The 14154-nt window shown below is 39.2% G+C and overlaps 1 protein-coding gene across 1 annotated transcript; it reads left to right on the forward strand.

The window, feature by feature from the left end:
* The first annotated feature begins 13060 nt into the window (after positions 1 to 13060).
* Positions 13061 to 14154, forward strand: LOC138384057 (olfactory receptor 52I1-like). Its single transcript, XM_069469325.1, has one exon. The coding sequence runs from the start codon at positions 13061 to 13063 to the stop codon at positions 14126 to 14128; it is 1068 nt and encodes a 355-aa protein (XP_069325426.1). The 3' UTR covers positions 14129 to 14154.

Below are 14154 nucleotides of genomic sequence, written 5' to 3' on the forward strand. Positions count from 1 at the left end.
AGGCGTGAGCCACCGCGCCCGGCCTGTAATATACTTTTATATACTTATTATTCATCCCTTATTGCTAAGCTAGTTTGAGTTCGTGTACCAATTACCAGCTTTTTGGTATTTAAGCAACAGAAGCTATGTCTAAGTGATTTTGGGTTTGGAAATCAATTTTTTTTTTTTTTTGCTTCCAAGTCCTGCTCTATGTAACTCATCTTAAGATATAGAAGAGGGATTGAATATCACACCAGTCTTTCTTCTTGTGGGCACCTGTCAGGAGGTGTGCTCTGGCATTAAATATTTAATAGAGAACAATATAGATAAACAAGTTGAGATGTCACTACTCTTCTCCGGGTCACTGGATACTTATATTATTTTTGTTTCTATTTCACCCTTTCAGAAAGTTTTCTTAGAGTAAGTATTCCATATCTGTTAACAACAACAAAAAATCTCCTATATGAGAGATACATATATTTGACTGTGGTATATTTAAAAAATCTTAATAAAATATAATTTCATTTTTATTAAGATTTTAATAAAGTGTTAATCTTTAAAGTGCAAGAAGAAACTGTGTTGATAGCAAGTTATTGTATCTGAGTCTTAACATTTCCTTTCTACTGATAGGGGATACAAAGTTAATTCATAGAGGGTACCGAAGATTAAATTAGTAATAAATGGAAAGCACATAACAAAACCTCTGACATATTGTAGGTACTTGAAGACATACCCAATATATTTCTACTTCCTTAATATTAAGGAGTAATTCTAGGAATTACTCAAACTGTAGTCCTATATAGATCCATACTCAAAGAATAACACTTTCAAATAGATCAGCTGCTTAACAACTTAGCATCCCTATCTTTTCCTAATATTGGACTTGTTTACCTACCATGACTGTATTCTATTTCTGGAGGATAGCAAAGTAGGAATCCTCTTCTTAAATATGTGATAATGATGCACCGAGGTGCCAAAGAACAGTAAAAAGAAACTCTGTTTTCTTTGCAAACCCTTACATACAAACAAAACAAGATCATAAAGTTCTGAAACATATTTGATAAGATATCCATTTTGAAAAGTGACACTAGTCTTTCTCCATAAACAATCTAACGAATTGACTATGTTCATTAAATCAATGAATATTAGCTTCGGTAAACAGTCAGATATAAGCAAACAAACATATAGTTCTGCCTCTACCCAAAACAGAAATTTCTTCCCAGCATTTCTATCGGGAAGCCTGCCCTACCAGCGTTGTATTTCATTCTCTGTGAAATTCCCAGAAATTAGATGGAACTCACTGTTAGTACTCCAATACTCAGTGAAATACATGCTTCCCCAAGCGTACTGCTTCTTTGCCATGGCCACCCTCAAACAAAAAGTCCTGTGCTTCTCACAAGACATTCAGATACAGCCCCTGCCCTATCACATGAAGCAATGTGTGTTTATTTACCTAGGGTCTGGGATCACAGTAGATCCTTAGTGTTTGGATTTTAGGAGATTACAACCAATCTTGCTTCAATAAAGGCAGATTGGATTTCCTGTGGGGAGTATCAAACCCTTGGATTTGCCCTTCCATGTCTTCCTTTAGCAAGACCCAACCCTTTTACCCATTTAGCTGCCTTTACCCTTAATAGCAGCCCTCAGTTTCTCTGCCAGTAAAACAAGGATGGGAAAAGCTCATTCCTGCCTCATAATAAATAAGTGCATGATGTTGGGGATGCCACTCTGGGCATCACAGGGAGCCGTGCAGGCACCACCTCAGCATGGCTACCTACCTCCTGCCCTTCTTGACCATGTTTGAAAATCACAGTAGAAGAAATGATCCCTTAAATTAGTATTTGAACAGGAAGATAATTGAGTATCATGTAGTTTTTACTGCTCCCTTAAGGTAGGAAAAGCTTATTTTTGTTTTGATTCTAGACATGTCAATGAATGTTTCCTTACTTATATGTTTAACACACACACACACACACACACACACACACACACAGAGTACTATTCCTGGGATTCAGTGATGAACCAGAAAAATAAAGTCTTTTTCTGCCAGTGGTTCTTTGAATGGAATTTGAACAACTACACTTTAGAAAATCATTTTCATGCACTTACAAGCTTCAGTCTTCAAGCCTGGTCTTAAAAATCAGACAATATGGGCCGGGCGCGGTGGCTCACGCCTGTAATCCTAGCACTCTGGGAGGCCGAGGTGGGCGGATCGTTTCAGCTCAGGAGTTCGAGACCAGCCTGAGCAAGAGCACGACCCCATCTCTACTAAAAATAGAAAGAAATTATATGGACAGCTAAAAATATATATAGAAAAAATTAGCCGGGCATGGTGGCGCATGCCTGTAGTCCCAGCTACTCGGGAGGCTGAGACAGGAGGATCACTTGAGCTCAGGAGTTTGAGGTTGCTGTGAGCTAGGCTGACGCCACGGCACTCACTCTAGCCTGGGCAACAGAGTGAGACTCTGTCTCAAAAAAAAAAAAAAAAAATCAGACAATATGAAACAACATGACATCATTTATCATTCTAACTCTTCTAACAAGTAATCATAGCACCCAAATCAGCTTATAAATGCAACAAATAAACTAAAAATAGTGCATTAAAAATGAATCCTTCATTCCTTAGATCATTCTTGGCTTGAATGAATTTAATATCTAATAATCCTCTTTTTCTAAGAATCTTCAAAAATTTGTTCTAATAGGACCATCCTAAAACAACAACATTGATTTATCACCAGGTCTCTTCTAAGTGTCCACAGACATAACTGGAAGTGCTTCCTAAGGACCTCTTTCTCAGATCTATTTCCCAGGGAGTGCCCCAGGGTAAGACACATGCCCCTCTAATGTAGAAAGGCTCCACACTTTGCAAGGAACAGTTCTGTGACTCACTAGCTCATTCCCCACCAGGGCGCTGATAGAAACTTTTCCCTTTCCACTGTTAATTCTCAAGGGTCTATGTTAGGAAATCATTCAATCATATCAGTAAATTAATAGATCAAAAGAGAAAAGTAATATATTCTCACCAGAGATGTTGAAAAGGCCCTTTGACACTTATTACTCATAAAAAACTCAATAAAATAAAAATTAGTTGTAATTGATACATATACTTTATTCTTAAAGCCAGCATCTTACTTAAGGGAGAAATAGTAAAAATTCCCACTAAGATTAGGAACAAGGCAAGAATACCCATTGCCTTAGAGTGTATTTCATCAGAAACAGATCCTGAGTCAAGGATTTGAATATAGGTCGTTTACTGGAGAAGTCCTGCTAGGAAGTGTTAGGAGGATAGTAGAGAGTAATGTAGGGAAAGAGAAAGTCCAATACAGGATGTGTAATGGGTAGGTTTCTGTGTGGCTCCCTGGAGAGGGGGTGGTTAATCCTGCTGGAGACATTTGGGGGCCTGTGCAGAACCTGCCTCAGAGATGTTCCACAGGAAGGGTAGGAGTCTGGAGTAGTAACCACTGGCTCCACCCATCTTTGACTGACATCTTCCCTGGAAGTTGTTAATGTACTTTTAAATTAGTACCTGAGCATTCCCATATCCTCATATCCTCACCAATCCATGGTGTTGCCTAACTTTCTTCTTTTCCCACACTCATGGAAATATTATCTTTGTAGTTTTCTCATTTTTAGTGAGTTTGAACATCTTGACTTACACCTTATTTTCTATTAAAATAATAGAAAAGTATTTCATTCTATGTTTCTGTTATCTCTTTTACTTATATTTTTTTCAAAAGTTCTCTGAATGTTTTATTAATCTCTTATCAGTTTTTGATATTGCAAGTATCTTCCACATAGCATTGGGCATGTGGGCGACCTGGTCAGATAATGAAAAAGTGGTCTGCTTGTGGCTTCCCAGTGCTGTTGAAGAGGCCTAGAGAGATGATGTCTCCTAAAAGTAGTAAGAACAAGGTATATTGAAGTGAGAGGTAACTTAGGTGAACAGCCTGGAGGCTATCAATGACATCTGTCCTCTGTCCATAGCTCTGGGTGTATATGTGGGTCCCAGGCATGGGGGTTTGTAAGTAAACTCTGCCATACCATGGCATAAGCAACACTGCCTTGAGACCTACTTCTCAACTTTTAGTGGAGCAGTAATGTCAGCTTATTAACAATAGGGAAAGAGTCATCTTCCCCACCTATTATCATAAGTTTTAAGACCCAGACAGTCCAGGTTAGTCACAATCAGGTCACTGCCCCCTATAGTAAAAATAGCTAGTGCAGGTGGCATCAAATTCTATTCTTTCATTTTAAAGGTAAAACTATAGGCATGTCATTAGCTACTATATTAATTTTTTTTGGTGTTTAATACATTACCTTACAGTTGATCAGCTTAAACCAACAATATTTTATTATCTCAGAGTTTCTGGGTGTCAGGAATCTGGTTTAACTGGGAGTCTCTGGCCCAGGGTCTCTGATAGGTGGCAACCAAAGTGGTGGCCATGGCTGCAGTCATTTAAAGGTCTCCTGGAGGAGGAACTTCTTCCTCCTCAGAAGGTCCACTTCCAGGCTCATTGACATTGCTGTTGTTGGGCCTTAGGTCCTTGCTGGCTACTGGGCAGAGACATGGTTTTCTTGTCATGTTGAACTCTCCACAGGGCAGCTCATAACATGACAGCAGTGTTTCCTCAGAAAGAGTGAGAATGAGAACAAGACAGAGAGAGCAAGATGGAACGCACAGTCTCTTTGTAACTAATCAGAAATTCTGCATCATTCTCTTCGTTACAAGTGAGCCATCAGGTCCAGCCCACATTCAGGGGATGGGAACACAGATGGGTGTGAACAGCAGAAGGAGGCCACTGGGTACCATCTGTGGTACTTACTACACATACCTTTTGGGGAATCTTAGTAATACTTGTGGCTAGGGACTTTCGGGAGCTGGAGGTCCTGCATGAACTAGTGTAAATTACAATCTTGAATGATGTGTGAGTTCCTGAGAATAGATATTTGATATATTTCTAAATGTCTCCCATGTGTTGAGGTAAAGTGTAGACAGAAGAAAAGTGAGAGAGGAAGGAATTGAACACTTCAGAAGGCTAGAGTGCTAGGCAATATTTTTCAGTTGTCTGTAGCCTCAATATCTTCACCACAACAAGGCAAAACTAGGTAAATGCCAAGTTGAACATTTCTGTTCAATTTTTGAGAAATGTGATATGTAACACATCTATTTTTTTCTATTCCTTTACATGCTATGGCAGCTTTGTTCATTGCTTTTATGTAATTCTAGATTTTCTTCCATGTTATGCAGACTACAGAGTTGTAAAGCAAGGACTATGGGCAAATAATGACAGAGGCAGGGAGAATCAAAGATGCTGAAAGCTCTTGCTTATACACTGAATACTTTCTTTCCTTATCATGATTCTGTTATCTTGGGTCTTTGCCTTTTTTGGAATGCTGCTTCTTCCTCTTGGAACTCTTTCTCCATGGGACTGTGTGTGGCAAAGGGAGTGTAAGGCCACCTGCAGTTTGTGAGGACTCACTAATGCTCTGAATGCTTCAGTAGGAGCCAGGTTGAATCCCAGGAGACAGTGGTACATCTGTCACAGTTTATCTGTGTCATTTCATGTTATGGCTATTTAAGTAGCATCCTAATTGCCTTCTGCATTTGATTGCTCATTTTACCTATCAATATTTTTATCTGCATGTTTTGACATGCTGTCTTAATTATCCTATGGCAACAGGGACCTGCAGGTTTTGGAATTTAAACTTCTAAGCATGGCAGTTGTTGGGAATAGTCCTCTTGCAGCTTGAACACTGAGTCTTGTAATAGATGCTAAGTTGAACACAAACTCACCTGGTCTTTAGGAATGTGCCAGGTTAGGCTGAAGAATCCAAAAAGCCTGTGCTCTCACTCCCCTAACCCCCTGCAAGAAGACAGCAGAAGGCCTCTCACCATTCCGATCATGAATAACTATGTCTCCACTGAGGACTTAGGAAACTGGGAGCATGGCTCATTGTCTCCTGGTTTTTTATATTTCAATACATTTATATACCTTTTGCCATTAAAAAAAAGGAAACTTTGTATCTTGTGCCTGTTGGCCTCTTTCTCTCAACTTTATTCCTGTCCCATCATGATGCCCAGTCTGTAGTCATGCCTTTTAAACCATAATCCACACACCCCTGTAGCCTCTTTTCATTCTCTTTCAAATGCCCTGCTCTCCACCTCCTCTGGATAATTCTCTGGAGAATATTTTGCCTTTTCTTACTTTGTGCTGAGGTCCATGTCCTATCCTCAGTTTGAAAAGCTTATATTCCTGGGTCTCTCTTACATCCTTCTCTGTTCACACAGGCCTTTACCACACGGTCTCATGAGAAATACTGAACCAGCGAAGCCTACCACAAATCCCCAGGGAGAACTGAGGACAGTGAAATGGACATTGAGCTATTAAGTATGTATTAGTGTGAATAATTTTACAATAGTGTGAAATGAATTATCATTGCTAAAAGTTAAATCCTGACACTTGGGTTTTATATACCTCACTTTCACCTATCAAATGTAGATGGAATAATGGCACCTACATTAGAAGGCTGTGAAAATTGAATGATATAATCTTTGAAAAGCAATTATTAGGTGACTAGTTCATAGTGGGCATTCAGAAATCCTTCTTATCTTGGGCCTTTTGTTTTCTTTTCAGGATGTACTCTATTGTTAGTATGAATTTTAGATATCCTCTGATGACTTGAAGAAACAAAGACTCTTCATCCATTAAGCATCTGCCTCCTCCTGCAATCTGGAAAGCCCCAGGGGCCAGAGCACAAAGAGAGAGCAGTCTCTGGAGGACTTACAGTGTTTGGCTGCTGGACAGAGGCCAGGGAAGGTGGAATGTCCAGGGAAAAGGCAGGATGATAGAGCATCTACAGGGAAAACAGGGCTCCTGATGGAAGCTCTTTGGAATGGAAAATACTCCTCACCATGACTCTGCATTGTTCTTTGATTTTGTGTCTTTCTTCCTGCTCCTTCAGAAATGTCCTACATAAATCCCTCTTCTTTCAAGTTAAAGAAATGTGGGCTACCAGGCATCAACCCATCAGAGAAAGTTGAATAGAGAAAATCCAGGGAAGTGGGCAACTGACCTGGGGTTTTGGTGTTGGGCTGATGGAGTGTCATGGCCAGAGTCACCCCAGAGAGGAGGACATAAGCCCTCAGTTCTACACAAAAGGGCTGGACAGGTCTGATGGGCAATGTTAATACCAAGACTTTATGGAAATGATGTGAGAATGAAGCAGGTGGGTGAGGGACTAGAAACATATGGTTTCTCTGGATCAAAGCTCAGACCAAGGTAAGTATATGCTTGAGATGATATACAGACATTTTTAGGGACCAAAATTCTTATGCAAAAAGACCAACAAGTAAGGCTGATTGGAGCATTTTTGGTCCAAGAGGGGAGATACTTTGTTAGGAGCACAGTGTTATTATAAATAGAAAACATCCATTCAAATGAGTTATGGATTAGTTCTTTTACATTTAGGAAAATTTTAATTTGAATTATGTATTCTCCCTTCTTTTTAAGAAGAATGAATCAATTGCCACATATCTAACTAACATGAATTAGTTATTGATGTTGACTTATTGAAGCTGGTTTTCAGTGATAGATCCTCCAGGTCTTCATGTGAATGTCTCTGCATGGCTGAAGGCAGAAGGAGGTACAAGGATGGAAATATGTCACAGAAGATACTGGCCATAGCTGCCTGAAAAGAATAAACCTCAAAAACCAGGAAGCAATTGTATCTGTATTTTTTCTGGGTAGTTGATATGTGGGTGTGTTCATTTTTTCACATTATAAAAATTTCTCAAGGTGTCCACCTGGGATTTGTGCATTTTACAATATCTGTGTAGTGCTTTAAATGGTTAACCAAGATATGAGGAACCTGCAGTAAGGTTAAATGTTTTGGAGAGGTCAATCGAAACAAAAAGTTAAAAGAAGTTACTGGATTAGCAACAGATCCTTGATGAAGATCATTGTTGATCTTGGCAAGAAACATTCAGTATCAATAGGTTGAGTGAAAGAAAAATTTTAAAAACAGATAAGGAACAAAATAAAATGTCCTGTTTTTGAAAAGACTGATTATATATGTAAATCACTGAAATGCTAATCAAGAAGAAAATTAAATAAAAATTAAAAGTAAAAACACTCTCAAGTCCATGAAAGGTATGACCAGGTAGGTAGACATTTTCAGGGCTGGAGAGAGGAGAGATGGGGCAGAGAATCAGCTGAGGCTGCCTCAGAAGAAAGGTGGATGGACACACGGGGCAGCCAGGAGAGGAAGGTCCTGGATCAGAGGTGGTGGGAACCAGGCATTCTGGATCCTTGAACTGCTTCTCAGCCCTTTAAGCAGTACTGCTCCAGAGTTTGTGGCATCCAGAACACATATAGCAGTGTTAAGAATATTCTGATTTTTTTTCACTCTTCACTGCCATCTATCTCAAAAGCTTTACCTTACATTCTGAGATCTATCACTGAAGATGTCTCACTCAGTGGCTGTACATAGCAAGCTTCCTATAATCTAACTGTGCTGTGAAGCTCAGTAGTTTATTCAATTTGTTCCAAGATAGCATTTCTTATATTTAGGGTTTTCTTTTTTCTGTTGGTTGGTTTGTTTCCATAAGGATCACAGTTTCCAATCCTGTCCCAAATATTTGGTTTTAGAGAATACTCTTGCAATCTCCCACCAAGACTGCTGCTTGCACCTGGGTGTGGAGTCAATCAGGTGCTAGGCTCTATAGTAGGTAAAGGGAGGACAGGAATGTGTGTTCCATGATTAGGATTGAGGACCAGGTGAATGTTCATCTATTGCTTGGCTAGCAGAGAAAATGGCTACTGCAGCACAAAATTCCATCAGTCTATTCTATTCAGTGATTCAGGGAGGGGCCAGGCCCAAGATGAGAGGTTAACAAGGGGAAGGTAGAGAGTATCCAAAGGTAGGAGTATGACAACTTCTCAATCTGGATGCCCTTTACTGAGGAGAGGCACAGGAAGTGATATTTAAAGGTAGCTAGTCTTGAGGCTGAGTAAATAAGCACTCTTTCCTATAAGATTGCCAACAATTCTTGGGTTATATATGACTACTGTTAATTCAAAACAAGTTGCACAATTGCTGTGGAGACCCACTAGGCCGATTGCCTGCGAGATACAATATTAGGGCATTAAAAGTTTGAGGAAGGATATCAATTGTACTTGCTGTGCTTTGGTCCACACTTGGGATCCCGGATCCAGGTCTAGCAACAACCTACGTGTCCATGTCCCTAGGAAGTGAAATGATTGCTAGTAATAGGAAGAACATTTAAAGCAGCAATGTAGCTTGGATAAGGAATATTTTTCATACTCACTTCCACTCTATCCTTAATCTGATCTCAATTTGGTAAGAGTTGTTATATTTCAGTAGAAGTGTTAGCCACTCTTAGGCTGTCTTATTAGAGATGGGTTTTAGGCAAATGTAAGGGACACTTTTCCGCAGAAGTCATGAAGAAAGAAAAAAAGAAGCAAATAAGAAACCAAAACAAAATTCCTAAACTTGGGAACTGACCTATAATGGAACAGAGAGTGCATTCCTTATCACAATCAGAATAAAAGAATCTTATAGTCTATAGCTAGTGCATGAGACATCTTCAGTGGCAGATCACGAGAGGACAGGAGGAAAGTTTCAGGTAATGCAGATTGAACTGATTTTTATTTTTTTCATTATGGCCTATAGTCAGAATTACTCCTTTATGTACACTTATTTGCAGCAATCTAGAACTAATTATAGAATTAAGCAGAAAAATACTTTTTTTTTTAGCTACAATTTATCAAGCACTGATGTACCTAGCTTCGTGCTTAGCAACTTTGGATAGCTTCTCATTTACATTTCCAAATATCCCTATGATGTATGGACTAATATCTTCATCTTACCAATGAGAAAATTAAGGCTGCGAGTCTTTACAGAATTTGACCAAGGCAAATGGCAAGTACGTGTTAGAGGAGGGTTTTCATTCTAGGAAATATGAATCTAGAACGAATACTTCTCATAATTTTGCTATTCGATCTCTTGATGATATAGGAGCTGCCACCCATTTTGAGTGGGGTACATCAATGTATGCAGTGTTTTTTATGCTGTATTCAGTGGAAGGAGACACTAGTTTCCTTACAGAAGTTCAACCAATGTTTTCCAAGGCAGAATGTACCACCAGGGTACAAAGGGCTCCTTGTAAGCAGTATTCTCAGACGGCTGGAAAATGTGCACATGTGCAAACATCATATGAAGTCATGGAAACCAACCATCCTAAGAAGACATTAACTAATGGTATATTGACAGGAATGGAATGGTAATTAATGGTGACTCCTTATATTCAGGTTTATCCAACAAGATCATTATACATTATAAGATATCATAAAACCTGAATGAGGTAATGGAGGGAGAATGCAGTAATACACAGAAACCAACAAGTGTTGGAACTCATATTGGTTATGCAAAGTTGTATCTCTCCTTGTCTCATTAAAATGGGCTGAGAGAAACCCCTGAAATATTTTTAATCAGGATACAAAGTTGTTTGACTATTAATCTTGGGGTGAATGGACACCTGGGAGACACAGCTGGAAAGACCTGGACTTGAATCTGAAAGTTACCACATACTTGCTATGTGATCTTGGATAAAATATTTAATCTCATTTAAGTTATACCAACTCTCTTTGGATTGAATAAATGTTTGTCCTATTTTACAAATGGAGAAATATACTCAGATTATGAATAATACAATTTTAACATAGCATGTGTACACACTATTTTCATTAAGAAGTGCTTTACTTTCTAAAGGGTAAAGCTTCCTTATTTTCTGTAATGCCTTGGTAGTTTATCATGAAGAGAGATTTAGCTGTGCCAGGGAATTCTAAAATTTATGAGGGGGGTTCATCTCCAAAGTAGTTTTAAATTTTATTTGTATCTATTTAATTCAGTAATTGAACGTATCTCAATAGAAAATCCAGGCAAAAATTTAGACAACATTGGGTAATAAAAATTTCCAGACATTTTATTATCTCCTATGGGAAGTAGCAATGTTCTCTAATGACCTTATTTTTCTTTCCTTTTTTTTTTTTTGCATTCCTTTTTTTATTTCAAAATATTATGGGGGTACAAATGTATTTGGTTACTTGTATCGATTTTGTTATGCTTGAGTCAGGGTTATTATTGTGCCCATCATCCAGATAGTGTTTATGGTACTGTTAGGTAGGTATTTGCCCATGCCCTCGTCTCCCCTCCACCATCCCCTCTTCCCCCTGCTTGATTTCCAGTGAGTTTTACTTCTCTCTGTGGACATGTGTGCTCATCTGTTAGTTCCAATTTAATAGCAAGTACTAGTGGTGTTTCTTTTTCCATTTTATAGATACTTCACTTAAGATAATGGTCTCCAGTTCCATCCAAATTGTTGCAAAAGGCCTTAGTTCATCCTTCTTTGTGGCAGAGTAGTATTCCATAGTATACATATACCACATTTTGTTAATCCACTCATGAATTGATGGGCACTTGGATGGATTCCACATCCTTGCAATTGTGAATTGTGTTGCAATAAACATTCAAGTGTAGGTGTCTTTTTGATAAGATGACTTCTTTGCATTTGGGTAAATACCCAGTAGTGGGATTGCTGGGTCAATGGTAGGTCAATTTTTAGTTCTTTGAGGTATCTCCATACTGTTTTCCATAAAGGTTATACTAATTTGCACTTCCATCAACAGTGTATAAGTGTTCCTTTCTCTCTGTATCCATGCCAGAATCTATTTTTTTGGACCTTTTAATAAAAGCCATTCTAATATGAGTAAAACGGGGAAGGTGGTATCACACTGTGGTTTTAATTTGCATTTCCCTAATGATTAGTGATGTTGAGCATTTTTTCTTATGTTTATTGGCTATTTGTCTATCTTCTTTTGAAAAGCTTTCGTTCATGTCTTTTGCCCACTTTTTAGTGAGGTTGTTTGTTTTTTTCTTGCTGATTTGCTTGAGTTGTTTGTAGAATCTAGATATTACCCCTTCATTGGATGTATAGTTTGTGAATATTTTCTCCCATTCCATGGGTTGTCTATTTGCTCTATTGATTATTTCCTTAGCTGTGTGGAAGCTTTTTAATTTAACGAAGTCCCATTTATTTATTTTTGTTGTTGCTGTGATTGCCATTGGGGTCCTGTTCTTAAATTCTTTGCTTAGGCCAATATCTAGAAGAGTTTTCCCAACATTTTATTCTATAATTCTTATGGCTTCATGCCTTACATTTAAGTCTTTTATCCACTTGGAATCAATTTTTGTGACTAGTGGGAGATATGGATTCTGTTTCATTCTTCTGAGTATGGCTATCCAATTTTCCCAGCACTACTTATTAAATAGGGCTTATTTTCCCCAGTGTACATTGTTGTCTGCTTTGTCAAAGATCAGTTGGCTGTATCTGGTGTCTCTGGTCAGACATATTGTCTCCTTACATCTAATAACCTTATTTTTCTGAACCCAGTAATATATTTCTTCAACCACAAGGATGCTGCACCCATTTTTGCCTAGGCCCTATATTGAGGATGGAAAATGTCACATATTTGACCTCAAAAAATTCCTGTTTCATTCAGTAATTTTTAAGTGTTAGTAACTGAGCATACAGAGGAAGACATATTCTTTCCTCTGATTTATCATGCATTCATGGAACTGTTTACCATAATGAATATACATGACTTTTTTTAGAGAGCATGTGAACCACAGCTAAGGATCACACACTTTGTACAAGGTCATGAACAAGAGACATACATATCAAGGAATACAATAAAAACATAGGTAGGTATTGCAATTGTCATTTTAGTCTATCAGAGGTCAGTATGGAAAATCCTATGAAAGGTTAGAAGAAAGATACCTAACCTAGTCTTGGCATGGGATGGGGGAGAAGGGACAGCAGAGAAGACTTCTTTAAGGAGGTACCACATGAACTGATATTAGAATGATGAATGGCAATTAATAAGTCGAGGAATTTTGTGGAGGAAGGAAGGTGAAACAGGATACTTTGTAAGATATCCAATTTCTCATCCCAAGAATATCACCAAGCTGAGAACACTCCCAGTATATACGAACTCCACGGATGAGAAAAAATCTTACAGGATTGCATCCTATCACTTTGTGCATTAACAGGAAAGCAGTATCATCTGAGATGCTGGGGCCACTCTACAACCACACGATGGACACCTCTGCCACGTTCTTCCTCGCAGGTATTCCAGGATTGCAGTCTTCCCATCTCTGGCTGGCTATCTCACTGAGTGCCATGTACACCATAGCCCTGATAGGAAATACCCTCATCATAACTGTAATCTGGATGGATTCCACTCTGCAAGAGCCCATGTATTGCTTCCTGTGTGTTCTTGCTGCCATGGACATTATTATGGCCTCATCTGTGGTGCCCAAGATGGTGAGCATCTTCTGCTCAGGAGACAGTTCCATCAGCTTTAATGCTTGTTTCACTCAGATGTATTTTGTCCATGCAGCCACAGCTGTAGAGTCAGGACTATTGCTGGTCATGGCTATTGACCGCTATGTAGCCATCTGTAAGCCTCTACACTATAAGAGAATTCTCACACCCCATGTGACTCTGGGAATGAGTGTGACCATCACCATCAGAGCTGTCACAGCCATGACACCATTGAGTTGGATGGTGAGCCATCTACCTTTCTGTGGCTCCAATGTGGTTCTCCACTCCTACTGTGAACACATGGCTGTGACCAAGTTAGCATGTGCTGACCCCATGCCCAGCAGTCTCTACAGTCTGGTCGGTTCCTCCATTATTGTGGGCTCAGATGTGGTCTTCATCGCTGCCTCCTATATCTTGATTCTCAGGGCAGTATTTGGTCTCTCCTCAAGGAATGCTCAGTTGAAAGCATTAAGCACATGTGGCTCCCATGTGGGAGTTATGGCTCTGTTCTATCTACCTGGGATGGCATCCATCTATGTAGCCTGGCTAGGGCAGGATGTAGTGCCCTTGCACACCCAGGTGCTGTTAGCTGATTTATATCTGGTCATCCCACCCACCTTAAACCCCATCATCTATGGGATCAGGTCCAAACAAATACGGGAGAGAATATGGGGTTTGCTGATACGATGGCTCTTTGGCCACTCCAATCTAGGTTCACGCACACAACCTCTCTTCACCCTTTGAGCATTCTAGCCAACTTCAAGGATGCC

This window comes from Eulemur rufifrons, chromosome 6, assembly GCF_041146395.1.
Source record: "Eulemur rufifrons isolate Redbay chromosome 6, OSU_ERuf_1, whole genome shotgun sequence".
Classification (NCBI taxonomy): Eukaryota; Metazoa; Chordata; class Mammalia; order Primates; family Lemuridae; genus Eulemur; species Eulemur rufifrons.

Coding starts and splice junctions, on each gene's coding strand:
- LOC138384057 (XM_069469325.1), top strand. CDS start 13,061: ATGAGAAAAAATCTTACAGGATTGCATCCTATCACTTTGTGCATTAAC.